Here is a 22203-nt window from a genome sequence, read left to right as displayed (position 1 = left end):
ATTATAGTAGATAAGACATATATATTATTTTGTCTGTTTTGAAAATAAATACAAGGATAACACACTTAACCTGCTCAAGTTACCCATTCATCTAGTAGAAGAGGCTCAACAATTAGCTTTAAAGTGCATAAGCCTATATTTTCAGTGTATTCAGTATATATCTTTTCAATCAGTGATTTTTAACATGTATGACAATCAACTAGACATATTTAAAATGTAATGTTTTCAAAAGCAAGAAATTGTAAGAAACCAGAGCCTCTATGCTGTGGATTAAAAGTCACTTTGGTTGACTTGGTTATTAGAAAAATATTCATTAGTGAATTTTAAAACTGCCTTCAGAAATAAAAATAAAATGTTCCAATGCAGAAAATATCAAGTTAAAAGTTTTTCTTTAAGAGTTAGGGATTTATGAAATTTGTATGTCAAAACTTCAAACCACATTTCAAGAGTTAAGTTTTGACACTTTCAATGTATCAAAAACTTTGACACTTGGAAAGACCAACATTCTCACTCTCCCAGCAGTGACCGACAGACACAGGCGGGTCCCTTCCTTCCTCCATTAATAGAACTGAAAAGGGAAAGCTCTGTTTTCTGAGTTCCGAATATGAACATGAGTTTACCTCCGGCAAAGCTCCTTCACACCTGAGTTCAGACCAGTGCATTTGGGTGGGCGTAGTTCCTGATGATGGAGAAGGCAGTGGCCCCCACTCCAGTTCTCTTGCCTGGAGAATCCCATGGATGGAGGCGCTTGGTGGGCTGCAGTCCATGGGGTCGATAGAGGTCGGACACAACTGATCGACTTCACTTTCACTTTTCCCTTTCATGAATTGGAGAAGGAAATGGCAACCCACTCCAGTGTTCTTGCCTGGAGAATCCCAGTGATGGGGGAGCCTGGTGGGCTGCCGTCTATGGGGTCGCACAGAGTCGGACACGACTGAAGCGACTTAGCAGTAGCAGCAGCAGTTCCCGATGAGGGTTCTATTCTTCCAAGTCTTTATAAAAATACAAGAATTAAAGTTCAAAATGACCACTTAATAGTTCTCTCTAAACTGTTTATTGAACACCACAATTTACCATGCATGTTATAATTAAAGTTAACATAGTGAAATAAAAAAACAATAAAATAGCCCATTGTTATCAAGGTGTCACTATAGAGATGGTTATAGGTACCAAGCAAGTAAACAAATAAATTTCAGAATGGAAAAGAATGAATAATTTCAAGATGCAACAAAGATAATGAAAGACCTAAGATGGAAGGAAGTAATAGAGTGACTGAGAGCTGGGCAATATGTTCAGTTTGGAGGTCAGGAAACCTGTCTCTGAGAAGGTGATATCTGAGCCTGTGGAAAGACCTGGACACAGAGAAATCCAGACAGAGGGGAGAGCAAGTGCAAAGCCCTAAAATGGGAATCCCGTGGTGGGGGTGGACACAGACCTCCTTGGAAAGGATGAAGCTGGTAAAACAGCTGGTTACAAGGCGAGAGAAAGACCAGTTTGGAAAAAATAATCCAGCCATTTAAATTGATTCAGCAGAATTTCCAATTGTCTTACTGCAGAAATGTCCGAGCTAATATTACCATTTTCCATGTCCCACTTCTCCACTAGAATTAAGCTTTCTCTTGTCACCCTAAACAATATCAATTCTGGAGAAGCAGGGACATTAAGAAGCGATGTGAGAGTTATGCCAATTTAATAAACATGACACTTGATTTTCACTATGTATATTTCCTAATTTTAGGGAAAATATGGGTCCCAGGAAATCCACGCATCCTATGGAATACTAAGATTATAGAACTGCTACTGTCTTTTGGAATTTCTTTTCAGTGGCATTTACAGATTTCTACCATAATGAGACATCATTTTTTCACATTCTTAGTTCCTTCTCTACCAAAGAACTATTTTTAATTATAAATTTAAACTTGGAACTCATCATAATTTACTTGCCCTCATAATAGTTCATGTTCTCCATTTTAAAATATGAAAGTAGGAATCAGAGGAAAATGTTCATTTAAGAGACTAGGAGAAAAAAACTCAGATAAGAAACACTAAGACTTTAAAATGTAGAGTCACCTAACTATGGTTTTCAAATGTTGTGAAACACTGAGAAAATGTCTCTACATTTTAGGGCCCTAAAATTATCTTCGGTAAAGTTAATTGATGCTACTCAATAAATAAATGTCATCAGCTATTCAGTTCAGTTCAGTTCAGTTCAGTTGCTCAGTCATGTCTGACTCTTTGCGACCCCATGAATTGCAGCACGCCAGGCCTCCCTGTCCATCACCAACTCCTGGAGTTCACTCAGACTCACGTCCATGGAGTCGGTGATGCCATCCAGCCATCTCATCCTCTGTCGTCCCCTTCTCCTCCTGCCCCCAATCCCTCCCAGCATCAGAGTCTTTTCCAATGAGTCAACTCTTCGCATGAGGTGGCCTAAGTACTAGAGTTTCAGCTTTAGCATCATTCCCTCCAAAGAAATCCCAGGGCTGATCTCCTTCAGAATGGACTGGATGGATCTCCTTGCAGTCCAAGGGACTCTCAGAGTCTTCTCCAACACCACAGTTCAAAAGCATCAATTCTTCGGCACTCAGAACGTTTAAAGCAAAACTTCTATGGACAGCCTGTTAAAGATGGTCATGTGATAAAATAGGGAAGAGGATGCGCTTTGGGGTTTTAGATTCAAATCCTGCCTTGTCCACTGGAATATCCTGAGCCTCAGTCATTCCTTTTTAAAAGTGGAGTGAGACTAACCTAACCCCAAGTCTTCTGTGAGAACTGAATTAGATCATCGTTTTTAATCTTATTCAGTGACCCATAGTTTTTTTCTAGTCTATTGCAATACTCCTAAACGTGTGCATCGTAACTAGCTGGCCTTAATCACAGTAAATCTTTTGTGTCAGATGCTCAGTCATGTCTGACTCTTTGCACCCCATGGACTGTAGCCCACCAGGCTCCTAGGTCCATGGAATTTTCCAGGCAAGAATCCTGGAGTGGGGAACCATTTCCTCCTCCAGGGAATCTTCCCAATCCAGAGATCACATCCATGTCTTTATGCACCCTGAATTGGCAGGCGGATTCTTTACCACCAGCACCACTTAGTTCGGTTCGGTTTAGTTCAGTTCAGTTCAGTCGCTCAGTCGTGTTCGACTCTTTGCGACCCCATGAACCTCAGCACGTCAGGCCTCCCTGTCCGTCACCAACTCCCGGAGTCCACCCAAACTCATGTCCACTGAGTCAGTGATGCCATCCAGCAGTCTTAGGAAGCACATAAATCTTTTAGCCTCTTTATAGTTCTTTTTGTTTGTGTGTTTGCTGCAAGAATTTTATTTACTGCAAAGGATGGTCAAGAGATAAAATTAGGGCATATGGTTTAAGAGTAAAGATAATATCAACATTTTAGCTGTAAGTTTTTTTTCAGTAAATATTTGACTTCTAAAATTCCATTTTAGAAGGTTAAGAAAGCAATCTTTCTTCCCTCTCCCCCAGCCCATTAATACACTTTCATCAAATTTGAAAATTAAACCAATGTAATTGTTAAAATTAAACATTCTGCACATCATTCTTTCAACATTTAAAATTTTTTATTTCAAATACTACAATATTTTATTCCTATTTTCTCCATTTTCTGACATATAGCTTGATACTTCTAAATGTTATCAATTAACCAGTACTCTATCAAAATTGACTTATGTAGTTTTACAGTACTTTTAAAATATATATATGTTTTTCCATCAGCTTACCTGCTCCTGCTTCAGTTCCAAGTACCTATGGATTTCTTTGGAATATTCTAACAGGGCTTGGGAAACCTTCTACATATGTGCTTGCATCCTTGATGGTTTTAAAGGAATAAACTGTTTAAATCAGAAGAGCAGACTTCAGTGTAGACTAAACTCTTCAGTATGCAAAAGCAGTCCAAAGATTATAAGCTTCGAAAAATGTCCTGTGAGGATGTTACAGGTGAAAGTGGAAGGAACACAAAGGGGACATTTGGATTTAGTGCCGATATTAAGCTGAAAGGTGACGTTTGTAAGCAGAAAAACTGGTGAAAGTAAATGAGAGGCGTGTCAGGATGTAAACCACAGATGCTCATTAAATTGTACATCTTTCTCTATATAGCTTTCTGCTTGTGGTCGTAAACAAGCACACCCAAGCTACATAATCGAATAAAGGGTCATAATGGTTAGGATTCAAGCCAATTTTGTGCCTGAACTTTAAACAAATTACCATTACTATATGAATGTTAAACATTCATGTGATGAATTGTCATGTAATCATGAAATAAAGAGGGACTTATCTCTTCTCAAATAGGTTGATTAATACAGTAGTTCAACTTAAAGTTACTTTTAACAAAGTATCAGTCAGCAGGCGTCTTAACTAGACACAACTTAGCAACTGAACAAAGAAATAAGAGCAATAACTGACAAAGCGTAGCCTATTTCTATCCCTCTATGTGCTTCTGGGCAACCTGAGACTCTAAATCTAAAATAAAGTAACCTAAGGGTCAATACCTTAAGAGTTCCAAAAAATAGCAAGAAGAGATAAGAAAGCCTTCTTCAGCGATCAATGAAAAGAAATAGAGGAAAACAACAGAATGGGAAAGACTAGAGATCTCTTCAAGAAAATCAGAGATACCAAAGGAACATTTCATGCAAAGATGGGCTCAATAAAGGACAGAAATTGTAGGGACCTAACAGAAGCAGAAGATATTAAGAAGAGGTGGCAAGAATACACAGAAGAACTGTACAAAAAAGATCTTCACGACCCAGATAATCACAATGGTGTGATCATTGACCTAGAGCCAGACATCCTGGAATGTGAAGTCAAGTGGGTCTTAGAAAGCATCACTACGAACAAAGCTAGTGGAGGTGATAGAATTCCAGTTGAGCTATTCCAAATCCTGAAAGATGATGCTGTGAAAGTGCTGCACTCAATATGCCAGCAAATTTGGAAAACTCAGCAGTGGCCACAAGACTGGAAAAGGTCAGTTTTCATTCCAATCCCAAAGAAAGGCAATGCCAAAGAATGCTCAAACTACCACGCAATCACACTCATCTCACATGCTAGTAAAGTAATGATCAAAATTCTCCAAGCCAGGCTTCAGCAATATGTGAATCGTGAACTTCCTGATGTTCAAGCTGGTTTTAGAAAAGGCAGACGAACCAGAGATCAAATTGCCAACATCTGCTGGATCATGGAAAAGCAAGAGAGTTCCAGAAAAACATCTAGTTCTGCTTTATTGACTATGCCAAAGCCTTTGACTGTGTGGATCACAATCAACTGTGGAAAATTCTCTGAAAGAGATGGGAATACCAGACCACCTGATCTGCCTCTTGAGAAATCTGTAGGCAGGTCAGGAAGCAACAGTTAGAACTGGACATGGAACAACAGACTGGTTCCAAATAGGAAAAAGAGTACATCAAGGCTATATATTGTCACCCTGTTTATTTAACTTCTACGCAGAGTACATCATGAAAAATGCTGGACTGGAAGAAACATAAGTTGGAATCAAGATTGCCGGGAGAAATATCAATAACCTCAGATATGCAGATGACACCACCCTTATGGCAGAAAGTGAAGAGGAACTCAAAAGCCTCTTGATGAAAGTGAAAGTGGAGAGTGAAAAAGTTGGCTTAAAGCTCAACATTCAGAAAACGAAGATCATGGCATCCGGTCCCATCACTTCATGGGAAATAGATGGAGAAAGAGTGGAAACAGTGTCAGACTTTATTTTTTTGGGCACAAAATCACTGCAGATGGTGACTGCAGCCATGAAATTAAAAGATGCTTACTCCTTGGAAGGTAAGTTATGACCAACCTAGATAGCATATTCAAAAGCAGAAATATTACCTTGCCAACAAAGGTCCATCTAGTCAAGGCTATGGTTTTTCCTGTGGTCGTGTATGGATATGAGAGTTGGACTGTGAAGAAGGCTGAGCACCAAAGAATTGATGCTTTTGAACTGTGGTGTTGGAGAATACTCTTGAGAGTCCCTTGGACTGCAAGGAGATCCAACCAGTCCATCCCAAAGGAGATCAGCCCTGGGATTTCTTTGGAAGGAATGATGCTAAAGCTGAAACTCCAGTACTTTGGCCACCTCATGCGAAGAGCTGACTCACTGGAAAAGACTCTGATGCTGGGAGGGATTGGGAGCATGAGGAGAAGGGGACGACAGAGGATGAGATGGCTGGATGGCATCACTGACTCGATGGACGTGAGTCTGAGTGAACTCTGGGAGTTGGTGATGGACAGGGAGGCCTGGCATGCTGCGATTCATGGGGTCGCAAAGAGTTGGACACGACTGAGCGACTGATCTGATCTGATCTGATCTGAAGGGTCAACACTGACTATTGGTCATCTTGAGACAGACTAGTCTGGATCCACCAAGTCAGTCCTTCTGCAAACAGAATCAAGTGAAGATTAATGGGTATTTGTTGACAGTGGAAAGTCAAGGAAGAAGACAAGCACTGGAAACAAACAGATCTAGGTTTAAACCCTCGCCTGACCCAATGTACACATCCACTTACAAGCATTTATAACCCTGCGGAGTTGTCTTCAGTTTCTTCCTGTGTGGAATACAAATGTTGATGCCTGATTGGCTTATTGTGAGAATTAATGATTTGCTGCACATAAGCTTTTAGCATAGAATTTGAGATATCCTGGACCCTCAATAAATGCTATCTTTTCAAAGTTCCCTCTACGTAATAATTCTTTCCACTTACTAAAGTGAGGAATGGAAACTCAGGTGTCTTCCCATTCTACGTCTGAACCGGTGGGCTGTCAGCACCCAAAAGGGGCAGAAAACCTGGCTCTGATAAGCCTGGCTAAGAGCTATGACAGACCCTCTTCCTTCAGAAAGCCCCGGGAGCTCACAGTACACGAATATGGAAGGAGGTATGACTCCCAGGCATGGAAAGCGTTACTATGAAGGCTTTTTTCAGGTTGCGTTTCCTCTGAGCGCATCTAGAGCCTTGGAAATGCAGACCTAGCCAAGATCTGACACACATTCATTACTCTTCTTTGCCTCCTTGACAAGTCCTGTGAATCTTCTCATCACTCAACAGCTGGCAAGTCTCACCTCTGTGCAGGCTTCAGCTGGACTTAAGAGGATCATGGGCAGAGATGGGAAACTGGGGATCAGCCACCTCTTGGCTCGGCCAGCGGGGCCTTCAGCAGAGATGGAGGCAAAGAAAGCAACTAGATGTGGAGGCTGGAGCCTTGGCTTCTCCCTGGTTGTGGTGAACCCCTCAACTTCTCTCAGCTGCAAAATGGTAACTCATTGTATAGGATTTTTATGTATGGTGTTGATGGTAAAATAATATGAAAATGCCCTGTAAATCGTATGTGTGTGTGAGCACTCAGTCATGCCTCACTCTTTGGGACCCCATGGACTATAGTCCACGAGGTTCCTCTGTCCGTGGAATTTTTCCAGGCAAGAAGACTGGAGTGGGTAGCCGTTTCCTCCTCCAGGGGATCTTCCCAACACAGGGATTGAACCCTCATGACTCTTAATCTCCTGCATTAGCAGGCATGTTTGTTTGGGGTTTTTTCCCTATAGATTGTATAGAACTATACTAAAGAAAGGCTTCTATTTGAATATTTGATGTGTAAAAAAGTATTGCACTGTATGTAATTTCAGTCTTAATAAAATGTTCTCCGTTTATGGTGGCTCTAGGGAGAAGGAACTGGCAACCCTCTCCAGTGTTCTTGCCTGGAGAATCCCAGGGACAGAGGAGCCTGGGGGATGCTGTTTGTGGGATAGCACAGAGTTGGACAGAGCTGAAGTGACTTAGCAGCAGCAGCAGTGGTAAAGAATCCACCTGCCAATGTAGAAGATGCAAGAGACACAGGTTCAACCCCTGGGCCAGGAAGATCCCCTGGAGTTGGAAATGGCAACCCACTCCAGTATTCTTGCCTGGAAGAATTCCATACAGAGGAGCCTGGCGGGCTACAGTCCAGGGGGTTGCAAAGAGTTGGACACGACTGTGCTCACACATAAAACAAATCTCCATTTGTGAATTCCAATACTGCTCAAAAATGAGGAACTTTACTCTCATCTTGTATGTATTTGAAATGTACTGTCATCAATAATATATTGAGTTGGCCAAAAAGCTTGCGTTTTTCCCTAAGAATTTACAATATACTACAAACTGCAAACCCAATGTATTACAAATGACTCAGTTCAGTTCAGTCGCTCAGTCATGTCCAACTCTTTGTAACCCCATGAATCGCAGCATTCCAAGGCTCCCTGTCATCACCAACTCCCAGAGTTCACTCAGACTCACGTCCATTGAGTCAGTGATGCCATCCAGCCATCTCATCCTCTGTCGTCCCCTTCTCCTCCTGCCCCCAATCCCTCCCAGCATCAGAGTCTTTTCCAATGAGTCAACTCTTCCATGAGGTGGCCAAAGTACTGGAGTTTCAGCTTTAGCATCATTCCTTCCAAAGAAATCCCAGGGCTGATCTCCTTTGGGATGGACTGGTTGGATCTCCTTGCAGTCCAAGGGACTCTCAAGAGTCTTCTCCAACACCACAGTTCAAAAGCATCAATTTTTTGGCGCTCAGCCTTCTTCACAGTTCAACTCTCACATCCATACATGACCACAGGAAAAACCATAGCCTTGACTAGACGGACCTTTGTTGACAAGGTAATATTTCTGCTTACAAATGATTAGTGGTTCTCTTATCTGATTTTAAATTAACATCATGATATTGGTTCTGATCTGCCTGTAAATATGCAAATTATTCTCCTGAGTCAATTCCTGTTGCTAGTATTGCTTGAGTGTCCAGCAAGGGTAAAAGCTGGGAATCTCAAATGCACAATCCTTTTTAACTGGAAATTCAAAGCATCATGTGTGATAACTCAGCCATATCTTCTACTAACATGAGAATAACCGGGCTTGGTTTTGCAGAAGCTAAGATTTTGATATTTCTCTTCAACAATATAAGAGAATAAAGCAATTGGAATTGACCTTACCTTTGTGAGCTTTAATAAACGATACCTTTTTTTTAACATGCATATACTTCCTGATAGATAAAGATGATGAAATAGTGGGCTGAGTGACTAACACACATGCACAAGGGCAGAGACTTTCTATAAAAACCCTGCGAACTGCGGTTTCAGTTGTCTATCGCACACTCAGTTACAGTCAGTTATTCCAGGTATTGTCTTTGTTTTCAGGAGAAGAAAACTAAGTAGAAGATCATGGCAAGTCCTGACTGGGGATATGATGGTGAAAACGGTAAGCATTCTTCTGCTCATGTAGATCAAATAACGGCTTCTTCCCTTTTCCAGGAAAAGAGATATTGAGCACTTAAAATAACGGTAAAGTCATAGATTAATGGTTTGAAGTGCCTTTGACTTACACCAGCTTTGCATACGTTTTCAACAGTCGTCCTTAGGGCCCATGATGTCTACAAAATGTATTCTGCCTCTTTTCTCCTCTCTGCCTCTCAACCTCTCTCCCTCCCTATGTATAGACAGGTGTATTGCTAACAGCAAAATATGTACAGTCTGATCCCATAGACTATGAGACTTCTGTCGACAAAGACACTACTTGCCAGTGTGGCACAGAAAAGGGGCATTCTCACACCTGGGATTTCCATTAAGCTAACCGGAATACCATTTGAGATACCTGAATAAATCCTAATCTAGTAAAACTATATTCCTAAAACTTGGACTCAAGCATTAGATCAGTTTTGATTGTAATCATGTTCGTCCTGGTAGGTCCTGAACACTGGGGCAAGCTGTACCCCATCGCAAATGGAAATAACCAATCTCCTATCGACATCAAAACCAGTGAAACCAAGCGTGATCCCTCTCTGAAACCCCTCAGTGTCTCCTACAATCCAGCCACAGCCAAAGAAATCGTCAACGTGGGACATTCCTTTCATGTAAACTTTGAGGACAGTGATAATAGATCAGGTGAGCCAAAAGGTCCTTCTAATTTGTGTCTTTGACTTTACTGGGGAAATGTAAACAGTATGGCTTTCAGAAACATGAACACCCATATGCAGTGGGTGCACACGGGTAGCATTGATGCCATCTACTGAGGTGTCTTGAAGTTTAAAAATATTTCCAAGTGTTAAAGATGATTCTGAGGACTCCCAGCTCAGTCTTTTTTCAGCCCTTCTCCTTCTCAGTGACTCTATTCCATCTCTTCTGGTTTCCAATATCTTTATGCTAACTTTACACCCTCTGAATAAACAGTACTTTTTCACAAAATTCTGGAATCATCATGAATATAAAAACTGAAAAGGCAAATATTTTCTAATTGAGATGAGGTTGGAGGAGTGCATTAGGGAAGAAATACAGATCCCGATGAGTATATTTATTTTTTGTGGCCAGGAAAATGGCTCCATAACAATGAATTGCTTCAGTTCAGTTGAGTTCAGTCGCTCAGTTGTGTCCGACTCTTTGCAACCCCATGAATCATAGCATGCCAGGCCTCCCTGTCCATCACCAGCTCGTGAAGTGCTTGGGTACCAGTACCAAAAAAAAAAAAAACAAAAAACTGGTCTTGGGTGTATCTTGCATGGAATCATTCTGTGCATAAGTATTTTTGTCTAGCTTCCCCTGTCCCTATTGAATCATAGTATCTGAATTATCTTCATCTCCCAGAATCTAACATACTTCCTCGCTCACAGGAAAAATCTCAAAACTGTTTACTGAATAATTTACTAAATGACAATTTCATAAATCAGCTCTACTGTCAAAAGGCAAAGTTAGTCATAGCACTTTCCTTCAAGGTTCTGAGCCTAAGTTTTAGACATCTTGGGGCTACGTCCTTTGTTAATATTGGATTAGGTCTGGTACTACATGTGTTTTATTACTCGTATGGTTGGACAGACTCTCTACAGCAAAATGATCCTTCAGTGTTAGAATTTTAAAAGTGACTCTACCATCCTGCTGGAACTTTCTTTTGGTCCCTGGCTAGGATTCTGAGTAAAGCTGTCAGAATACCCTCTTGTATCTTGATCAGTTACAAGATACATGCAGAGTGATTTGTTACTAAAAATAAATTGCTAGATATCTTAATGCATACTGTCCATTACTGTCTGTTGAAAGAATGAATGAACTTATAAACTAAAGCAGAATCAAGGAAAGAGCTCTAATCCTAGAATTCACTCATCTTCCAATATGTTTTCCTGAAAACAGGAAAAGATAAAATTATAGCCCATGTGCTGAGAACCATGTAACTCACACACCATCTGAAGGTGCTCCGCACCTCTGAAGCCCATCATTGTGGACACGGGGAAAAACCAACAAGGCAGAAACTTTGGACTACTGGTTATTTTCATTTCTACTCGCCCCAATTTAATGTTAATTTGTATTAAATGCAAAGACAAGCTGGAGCTCATGACTGTAACACTAATAGCAGTTTCCTTTTTCTTCTAGTGCTGAAAGGGGGTCCTCTATCTGAAAGCTACAGGCTGCGGCAGTTCCATTTTCACTGGGGCATCACAGATGACTGTGGCTCTGAGCACTTAGTGGATGGAGCCAAATTTTCTGCAGAGGTAATGTAGCGTAGTACGTGAGGGAGAGCTACACAGAGCCCTCCCAGAAGTAGCACCCTTATAACATGTGGATGTGTGTTAGTCGCTCAGCCATGTCCAACGCTTTGTGACCCCATGGACTGTAGCCCGCCAGGCTCCTCTGTCCATGGGATTCTCCAGGCAAGACTACTGGAGTGGGTAGCCTATCCCTTCTCTAAGGGATCTTCCCCACCCAGGGATCAAACCAGGGTCTCTTTCATTGCAGGCAGATTCTTTGCCTGTCTGAACCATCAGGGAAACCCCCCTTATCACTTAAGACACAATTTCAATGGCCCAAAGGAATGAGCATTTTGAGGCCTTTAAAGAATTCCCTTACTCATTTAAACTTAAACAGTGACACACTGCATTTGGCAATAGAGAAGAATTTTTCACATGAGGGAGGCAGGTGAATTTGCAGTCAAACTCCTGGGCCTCAGAATCTGCTTTCATTTCAGAATGTCTCAGAAACTGCTGCCTGACATCAGGCTATCCTCAAGGGGAGTTGCTGCTGTCCTTTTAAAGCTCTGAGCCCAGGGGGAACACACCATCATTCTCTTCTCATTTAAAGGTTCGAGTGTGCACACACCCACAGCAGAGGTGTAACCAGGCCGAGGCACTCCATTAAGATTTGACTAAGAGGGCCAGTTTAACCTCAGGAGTCATCACAACGAGTAGCATACTCTAGACGAGGGTTTGGGGCTCCCTGGCAGCAGGCCACTACCCTCTGCCCTCTTGACTTGCCTCCACATGGAAGTCTGTGATTCAGTTCAAGACATTCTGCCTGTATATCCACAGTAAAATCAAGAAAATGTGCATCAAACTCTCAACAGAGGGTATGGAGACTGAAAACAAAAAACTTTTGTTCTTTGTATGCATGACTATTCAATAAGTTTGTACCAGCACAGACTGGTTGGCTTTTTTGTTTTACTCTTGTAGAATGAATCTGTAATACACATAGTTTTGCAACATGCTTTTTTTTTTTTTTTCCATTTCCCAATGATCATGATCATTTTTCCAAGTCAGTAGGAATTCCTAAGGTCTGTACGGTATTTCCATGTATGCATATGTTAGAATTTATTAACTAACTCCTACATAGGAACAATTGCAATGCCTTTCGCATTTCATTCTGCTGTTGTTTTTTGTTCTTTACAAAAAAAATGGGCAATAAATACATTTTTACAAATATCTTACACACCAGTGAAAGCAATTGTGTAGGGCATTTTTGTAAGAAGGATTCTTAGGTACAGAGTATGTGTAGTATTCATTTTGATAGAAGACTTGGGAATAGTATACAACTAAAACTTACTTTATGTTACACTAGAAAGTCAGGCTAGGTACTTTCAATGGTGCAGAAATCTATTACATGTTTTTTTTTTTCCTATTTATTTTTCATAAAATTGAAAGTGGACTGAAATCAAATGGGCTGAAAGTCTAAATTAGTAATAGTATTACGTCTGGGGGAGGATATTTGGTTGTATCTAAGAAATCTGGCAGTGGGTGATGGACAGGGAGGCCTGGCCTGCTGCGGTTCATGGGGTCACAAACAGTAGGACAGAACTGAGCGACTGAACTGAACTGAACTGAAGCAATCTGAATCAATGAATCTCTTATCTAATTTGAGAAAAGTGAAGTTAATCCAGGCTGGAGGTGACAGGAACTCAGTCACTAAGTTCAGCGTATGAGAGAGGGTAGGAGGGAGGGTGGGAGGGAGACCAGGAGAGGGGAGTGGTGGGGAGAAAGACAGAGCAAAGACAGAGAGGAGATGTGTGGGTGGCAGGGAGCAGACTGCTTTGGTTTAGAGTCATCCAAGCGACCCGGTGATCACTTGACATTAGGTGGTCAGAAAAAGACTTTTTCAGGAGTAGCATTTGAGTTCAGCCATAATTCAAGTCAAAATCCTGCCATTTTGACTTGACTTCCCAGAGGAAAATCAGCAGTTATGCAAAGCCTTAAAGCTGTGGACTAAGTGCAAAGGTCACATCCACGCGCTGCGTGGAAGGATGGATGCCAATCAGTGGAGAAGAGTAAGAATGAATAACTGCAGTTTTCAGTTGAGCAGTTAGATGGAAGGTGATGCCTTTTCCTAAAGCGGGAAAATGAAATGGATCTGGAAAAGAGAAAGTCAAGAGTGCTAGTTTAGCTGTGTTAAGTTTGAGATGCATATCAGGCATCCATGTGGAGATATCAAGAAAGCATCAGGAGACGTGCACACGCACTTGGATATACAGGTCTAGAGTTTCACAGAGAAGGTAGGCAGGGGATGCTGGTTTGAAAGGTGTCTGGATACGATCAGGAGAACCTGCCCTTGGCCACCACTCCAGACATCTCAGGAGCCCCTTCTCACAAAGTTACCGGGTACCTCAAGTTAGAAAATTATTTCAGTTTTTGTCTCCAAACTAGTTAGCCAGAAATAGTTGATCTTCTCACACCTTACAGAGAGGTGTCTGTCTTTTGTTGTTTTGTTTTAAGAAGTAATATTGAATAGTTATGATATTGTGGGAAAAAGAAGTTCTACTTACTGGTTCCAGGATTTGCAACGTGCCCACTCTCTTCAACTCTATTTTCTTAAGAAAACCCTTCTTAAGAGTACAAACATAGCCCTTCCCATGCCCTGGATAAAGGGTCACACAAGTTTTGTCTACCCAAGCCAAGATGTATCTGTATATATCAACATGTTAAGGTCTAACCTGCTTTTTCCCTTCACCATGGTATGAATAACTGGTCCATCATGCTGTGATTTTTAGCTTCATTTAGTTCACTGGAATTCTGCCAAGTACCCCAGCTTCGCTGATGCCGCCTCGCAGGCTGATGGTTTGGCGTTGATTGGCGTTTTGGTGAAGGTGAGTCGTAGAGCGTCTCGGAGCTCTGCTAAAATTATTCCTTACCAATCAGACCGCAAACTAGGGTGAAATACAGCAGAGAGATGTTTGCGTCTCTCTTTTTTTGAAATGTGCCCGTTTACTAGTGACTGCACAGGTGAGCAAGCAGGTCTCCGGTATATGTTTGTTCCGCTGGACTTTCCCCTCTTGAAGAGAGAAATACATTTCAGGCAGAGATGAAATGGGAGGCTGTTGATGGTGGCACTAATTTTTTTATTTTTCAGCTCATCTTCCACTTTTCTTCTAAACTTTCTACGTCACAGAGTCAGGAGTTTATCAATTTAATTTTCATCTGAAAAAAATATGAAGAGGACTTTTGTCCCATAAAGAAAGTTGAACTGATATTTAATATGGAAGATTCAAATCTTCTGTAGGGGAGTCCCTGAAAAGTCCTATACGGAAATTACTATTAAATTCAGGATATTTGGGTGACTAACTTTTGGAATTATAGTAATTCTAGTGAATCTTTATTGAACACTTGTAACATACCATTCATTTTACTGACTAGAATTAATAGAACAGGCCAAAGAGGTTTGCTTTTGTATTTTAGTTGTGCTAAATTCCTGTATTTTGACTTGCATATCTTTTCTTCAGTTACTGGTTTTAATTTTTTTAAAAGTAACTAAATAGGATTTTACTTGGTAACCATTTTTATCTCACACTTTATTTTTTTAATCTCCAGGTGGGTCAGGCCAACCCAAACCTTCAGAAAGTACTTGATGCCCTAAAAGCAGTTAAAAATAAGGTAAATAGACTCATTAAGTTAGTTTAAATCAGAGAACAAGAATCTACAGAACCTCAGAAATCATTTAATTGCATATTTGATGTGAGGAGTAGGAAGACCTGAGCAAAACCATCAATCGGAAAATCAAGGTGCTGCTTACACGTTCCTGGTTTCTGAGGTCTCTGAGCAGTGATTTATTTGGGTTTCACTTTTCATGGTTACCGCTTATCTATTTCAGCAAGATGAAGCCTGTAGAAGAATAGTTTTCATAGCCTCTTCATACATCATAACTATGATGCCCACTGTCAGCTTAGAAAAAGATGGGTTGTTCTGATATATTTAACCTTAGCTTCACCGTTTTGATAATAAAGAGTTAAATCTTGTCAGAGATTTGCCATTGTCATTCACAGTTTGTAGAACTATCATACCTTTATATAAAATAAATCTAGTTCATGTTGAGTCCAAAAAAATTACACTTTTATAAAGTGAGAAAGTTTACAGGTAAATAAGCACTCAATTCAAGAATGTAAAAGATGATAAATGAAAAGAAAGTAGAAGGAAATGATTAATTAACATGAAGTAAAACATTAATAAAATAAGAAAGAAAATGAACAAATACAGGTAAAATTTTTTCAATAAAGTGAAAAACTAATTCTTTGGGGAAAAAACAACCAAAAAAGACACTTTTGGCACGTTTAATGATGGGGGGAAAACAGAAATACAACAAATTATTACAAATAAGGAAATGGGTCATAACTCAAGATGCATTAGAAGGTTTTAAAAGAGAAAAGTTTGTACAGTGGACCCTAGAGCAACATGGGTTTGAACGGCACAGGTCCAGTAACCTGTGGATTATTTTTCTGATAAATGCTTGCTCTAGCACCACACAATGGTCCCTTAAATGAACCTGCTGATGCACAGCCACGATTATGAGGGACGACCATAAACTTAAGTGCGGATTTCTAACTGCTCAAGAGGTCAGCACCCCAACCCCTACATTGCTCAAGGGTCAGCAGTACCACACTACATAAACAAATTTGAAAATTTAGATCACATAGATGAATGTCTAGGAAAACGTAGAGAAACTGACTCAAAATATGTTGAAAGTCTAAATAGACCAATAATATAAAAAGAAGTCGAAAAGAATAGTTTAAAAAAAATGTACCTAGTAAAAGAAACCCTAGGCCCAGACCACTTTATGGGCAAATGTTACACAACTTTTAATAAACAATCATGCCACTTTGAACTAAACTGCCTAGATTAGGGGACCAAAAAAACCTAATTCAAGGAATTAATTTAATTTAATGAAACCTAATACACAAACTGGGTAAGAACACCACAAAAAGGATATCATAGGCCAATCTTACTTAGCAGTGTAGCTAAAAGGAATATTAAAATAGATTACAGAAAATCGTATTCAACAGTATGTTAAAAGAGCCATGCTTTCAAACTAGTAGAATTTACCAAAAGCATGCAAAGATGATTCAGTATTAAACTACCTCTCAATATAATTCATTACGTTAGCAAATTTCACTTGTTAGATGCTTGAAAAATGTTTGATTAAAATTCAATGTCCATTCCTGAAGAGTAAAAGAAAGAAAGAAAAATATTCCTCTAAAATTTAAACTGAACTTAAGAAAGAATATCAACTAGAAATTTGAAACAAGCATCTAACTTAGTAGTGAAATATTTGAAGCATTTTCATTTCAATCAAGAATAAGACCAGGGTGTCAATTGTGACCACCACAAATGAACATTCCAATTATTGTCCATTCAATGTAGTTAAATAAGGAAAGAAATGAGTACATATTAGGATAAATATTAGAAAAACAGAGACAAAGCTATCATCAAGTGTGCTGCTAAGTCACTTCAGTCGTGTCCGACTTTGTGCGACCCCACAGACAGCAGCCCACCAGGCTCCGCCATCCCTGGGATTCTCCAGGCAAGGACACTGGAGTGGGTTGCCATTTCCTTCTCCAATGCATGAAAGTGAAAAGTGAAAGTGAAGTCGCTCAGTCGTGTCCGACTCTTAGCGACCCCATGGACTGCAGCCTACCAGGCTTCTCCATCCATGGGATTTTCCAGGCAAGAGTACTGGAGTGGGGTGCCATTGCCTTAAGTGTAGAGGATATGATCATTGACATCCACCTGGAAAACTACAAAATCAACATAATTAATACACAAGTTCTAATCAAGTTGACTACATAAAATATTAACATATGAATATCAATTTATTTGTATATACCAATATGACCAATCAGTAGAGAAATAAGAATAAAGAATATAGATGATAAACAAATGTTTAACCTCTGCTTATACTTAGCCAAATGAAGGAGGAAGAAGATCAGTCACAATTCTATTGTAGTGTATTTTCAGTCATCTGTTACTTTTTCTGTTTGTATCTACCAACATGTTGTTGTTTAGTCACTAAGTGGTATCCAATTCTTTGTGACCCCATGGACTGTAGCTCACCAGGCTCCTCCATCCATGGGATTCTTCAGCAAAAATACTGGAGTGGGTGCCATGTCCCTCTCCAGGGGATCTTCCCCACCCAGGGATCAAACCTGTGTCTCCTGCATTAACGGGCAGCTGAGCCACCACAAACATACCAGTCATGCAATACTATATAGTAGAAAAACTGATTAAATTCTTTGCTAAGACCTATCTACCAAATAATATGTATGTCATATGTGCAATGATGTAAATATTTTACATCAGGGCATAATGATACATTGCTTATCTTTTTCTTTCAGAACAAGAAAGCTCCATTCACAAATTTCGACCCCTCTGTCCTCCTGCCTCCATCCCTGGATTACTGGGCCTACTCTGGTTCACTGACTCACCCTCCTCTTCACGAGAGTGTCACCTGGATCATCTTTAAAGAGACCATCAGTGTGAGCTCGGAACAGGTAGAGTGTCAGAGGGGCATGTGCGGGAATTGGAAGTGCAAAGCAGGAATATCAGTTCAATTCATACTGAGGGAAATTATTATTTCCATTCGATTTTGGAGAGTTCCCTTTTCCTTTCAACTGAAAAGATTTATTAGTGACACCAGGTCTATTTAATAGTCAAAAAGTAGAGTGTATTTGTAAGCACTTTTTTTTCTTTATGTAGAGATTCAGAATTCCTGCTCTTCTTTTCACCTTAATAAGGAAAAGTCCAACCTCTTCGGGGAACTGTGACTCTCCAGTGGCATACCTTGATCGTTGACGTTGGTTATTCATTCTTTTTTAAAGCTTAAGCTCTTCAATATTCTGTAAAATATCTCATTAACTATTGTTTATAATTATGATAAAAACTGCCATTGATTGAGCAGCTCTTTTCATCAGGTGCCTAACATACATTCTGTCAGTCAAGTCTCACAGCAAACCTGCAGCGTGACCTGTTGGTATTAAGCTACATGCCAAACGCCATTCTAAGAACCTTATCTGTGTTGAGCCATTTAGCCTTCACCAAAACACAGTGAAATAGTACCATTTGGAAACGTAGGCGCCAAGCAGGGAAGTCTCTTACCCAAGTGTGAGAAAGCTGGAATGCTAATCCAGTCAGTCCTCGATAATTTAAGCCAAATGCTTGGTGCAAAGACATGTGGAAGTACTGTTGGCTTCCTCCCTTTCCATCAGTGAAACCATTGCAGTCTTCAACCTGATTTTCTAAATAACACTGCATCAATCATATTAGAAAAAAAAAAAGTGTTCTCTGTGACATCAATAGCTTTTCCTTCTCTAAACATGTTATCCTTCCCTCAAGCTGGCACAGTTCCGCAGTCTGCTGGCAAATGCTGAAGGCGATAGAGAAGTCCACATCAAGCAGAACAACCGACCACCCCAGCCTCTGAAGGGCAGGACAGTGAAAGCTTCATTCTGAAGGGCCCAAGAGAAAGCTCATCTTCCCTCAAGAAGCACAGCTCTGCTTCTGACATAATCCTACAAAACAAGCTTTAAAAACACGTTTATTTCAATACTAGCAAGACAGCCTGCTTGCGAATTTACTCTGCAGAATGCAAAATCTTTTTCTTCTTTCTGTTGAGCTCAAATAGTAATCTGGAAGTTCACTAAACTTGAGCTTAAATTCAAATCTATTGCATTGACTTCCTTATCATTGCAATTAAGGCACACTTGATTTCTTAATGACTTTTATCCCTTCCCATTTTATTCCATTTAATTGGACCAAAAATCATTTTATCCCTTTCTTCTTGCATATTACGTACTATACTTTTAAATGGTATTAGGTTTCTACTCTATTTACATTCGAGAATCTTAAATGCTTTCATTTGCAACATTATTCTGATGCAATATCAGGTCTATTACTCAAATACAATGACCTAAGAGCAGCTTGAGATGAAATGTTAAGAATTCATTTGCTTACTCTTGAAGACAAATATGCAGCTACGATGACAACTGGATTTTATATTACGATGAAATAAATGGCCCAACATTGCTACCGTTTGCGTGCTCTATTATAAACACCATGTATCTCCTATAAGAACTGACACTTCTGGTTATTCCTCCACCTGTTAGCAAGGCCAGTGGGGCTGTTCCATCATTATAACTAGTTAGCCTACATGAAGAATCTGTACGTCAAATTTGGAAGAAAAATCACCTGTGACTTATTTTTAAAAAATAATGAAGGAATCACTTGACTTAGAATCATATAGAAACATCACATAATCTTTTAGTCTGGTGTGTACTTAACCTGAAGTCAGTTCTTTCTGAAGCCATATCTACACTCAGAATTCTACAAATCTTGTGTCCAGTGTTTAGTTTTGTGATTTACTTATTTTGCTTCTTTGAGAAATCATAATGGTGATCAAAACCCACATCCATTCCCATGTTCCAGTCTTGTCTAATGTCACAGAATCAGTCAAAACTTCTCATGTAATCATGGTTAAAAAGACAGACAAACCAGATTCTTTACTGCTCTGAGGGCAATAAAGTTCCTAGGAGACATCTTTGTACCTCAAAATCCTAGGAGACATCTTTGGAAATTTTTATTTGGAGCCTAGAATTTAAGTGAATCTTTATTAAAAAATGGCAGGGCCAAGGAGCACTTCATTTATCTCAGCCCCCATAAGCATTCTAAAGAATTAAATACTTTCTTTGCAAACCTACTCTGACTGTGTGTTTTAATATATATTTGCCAGATATTGAGAAGGCCTGAAACAGGCTTGATAAAATTTTCGGCTTAAGTTATCAAAGGTCAACATGAGGGCCAAAGAAAGAGGAGTATGATTTTAAGAAATACCTTTGCAAAAGAGGCTCAGGACCTATAACGTTTGAAAGTATTTTCTGAAAATAAACTGAACAATTTAAAAATAAATCTCATGGCAAGGATAAGAAAAGGACCTGACTTGATGACCCATATTTCTTTTTTAAGAAAGTTAAAAATGGATTCCAGGATTTAAATACGTCTGTAAGTCTTAGTATGGAAAGGGCAAAGAAGTGACAGAAGATATATGATGGTCATCAAACTTTATCCCTTAGCTAAATGCCAGTTGGAAAGCATGGTTCCCGGTTACTTGCTTCTGCCAGAATTTCCCATATTTGGCAGGGCTCGCGAGGTGCATTATGGGATCTGTCCACGTTTCTCTGAAGTAGCCGATAAAAGCAGCTGCTGAGAGGAGGCATGTGGACAAGACATCGGATCACCTAAGCATACAGCTCGAATGTTTCTTTGACTCACGTTCCTGTTTTGTGCCCTCTCCCTTTGTTGCCAACTTAGGTGGAGGATTTGAACGTCCTGCAAGGATTCTCTGTCTCTTCCCCGATGTTTGGCAGCTGACTTTCTTTATGCCAAATCTGCTGGGCTTCTACCCATCCAGAATAACACTGCCAACTAACTGATGGGCTCAGCAATAGGTTTAAGAGTAGAAAGCTGCTTCTACTCCCTGGTGTCTTTTGTCTTAGGACCACCCTTTTCATAAATATCACGCTGAGCTTTCATGAAACCCTTTAGTTAATCTGTGAGTCCAGGTACCTCCAGCTATTTTCTAAGTTATTCATTTCGATAAGCTTCAGCAAAATAACTCTGAAAGCATTAAATTCATCAAAGAGAATTAGGGCAAAGGAAGCGAAGGGGGGAAATGTTGAAAGATTTAATTTCCTGACAGAACTCAAAAGAGAAAATTGTCCTTTCTTGTAATTCTGGTTGTTCTATATTAGTGGTTCTTCACCCTTTGGCGATCATGGATTCTATAAATACGTGAGTAAAGCTATGAAACTTCTCCCTACCTCCCCACAAAATGAAAAGAATTCTACATATGTGAAATCTGACATAGATTTCTAGAGTATTTAGGGACTCATTCCCTTCTTTGGTTCCTCATAACAAAGTCAATCCTGGTCCCCAGGACGAGAGCCTGACTCTAAACTATAAAAAAATAACTGAGTTACCATGGACTCCAGGTCTCTATCTCTCTTCTTAACATTTATTTTTGCTTTTGTGCCTCATTTTTTATAACAGGTCTTTAGAGATAGAATACCAGTATATTTCCAGTATAGCTCATGAAATATCCCCTTGCTGTCTTTCTATTTTCAAAATATTATTTTGAGTTGGTATGAGGTCCCATTGAAAAAGAGATGAAAAATTAAAAAAAAAAAAAAAGATAATCCAAACCTCTATGAATTTGTTCATTTATTTGTGGGCAGACTAACCAAGAATTATAACGAGAATAAAAAGGCTTAGAAGGAAAAAATCTTTTGAGGAAGAGATCATCAGATAATAATGGGTTCAAATCACTCTGAAAGTCATCGACACTCTTTGTACCTAAGACCAGGAAAGCATAAGGAAATACTTACATTCTGAACATTATCTTCATGATTATCTATAAATACCAAATACTTCAGGCAGTTCAGTTCAGTTCAGTCACTCAGTCGTGTCCAACTCTTTGCGACCCCATGGATCGCAGCAAGCCAGGCCTCCCTGTCCATCACCAACTTCCAGGGTTCACTCAGACTCACGTCCATAGAGTCAGTGATGCCATCTAGCCATCTCATCCTCTGTTGTCCCCTTCTCCTCCTGCCCCCAATCCCTCCCAGCATCAGAGTCTTTTCCAATGAGTCAACTCTTCGCATG

The 22203-nt window shown here is 39.9% G+C and overlaps 1 protein-coding gene across 2 annotated transcripts; it reads left to right on the top strand.

Moving 5' to 3' along the window:
- Window positions 1–9106: 9106 nt before the first annotated feature.
- On the top strand, window positions 9107–20239 carry LOC147358978 (carbonic anhydrase 1). Of its 2 annotated transcripts, XM_086335822.1 has the most exons (7): window positions 9107–9236; window positions 9722–9919; window positions 11393–11511; window positions 14274–14369; window positions 15091–15153; window positions 17886–18041; window positions 18883–20239. In XM_086335822.1, exons 1-7 carry the CDS (start codon window positions 9200–9202, stop codon window positions 18997–18999), a joined length of 786 nt encoding a protein of 261 aa, XP_086191948.1. In that variant the 5' UTR covers window positions 9107–9199; the 3' UTR covers window positions 19000–20239. The 2 variants fall into 2 exon arrangements, with proteins under 2 accessions (XP_086191948.1, XP_086191949.1); XM_086335823.1 differs by lacking the exon at window positions 15091–15153 and having other exon boundaries at window positions 18883–19014.
- Window positions 20240–22203: the final 1964 nt, after the last annotated feature.

Source organism: Bos grunniens, chromosome 14 (genome assembly GCF_055505025.1).
Source record: "Bos grunniens cultivar Pamir isolate PY7600 chromosome 14, Bosgru_T2T1.0, whole genome shotgun sequence".
Taxonomy (NCBI): Eukaryota; Metazoa; Chordata; class Mammalia; order Artiodactyla; family Bovidae; genus Bos; species Bos grunniens.
Note: the sequence above shows the minus strand (reverse complement) of the source record. Positions and strands in the feature narration are given on the sequence as shown.

Coding starts and splice junctions, on each gene's coding strand:
- LOC147358978 (XM_086335822.1), top strand. CDS start 9,200: ATGGCAAGTCCTGACTGGGGATATGATGGTGAAAACG. Junction 14,370..15,090: donor TGATTGGCGTTTTGGTGAAG/GTGAGTCGTAGA, acceptor TTTAATCTCCAG/GTGGGTCAGGCCAACCCAAA. Junction 18,042..18,882: donor TCAGTGTGAGCTCGGAACAG/GTAGAGTGTCAG, acceptor CCTTCCCTCAAG/CTGGCACAGTTCCGCAGTCT.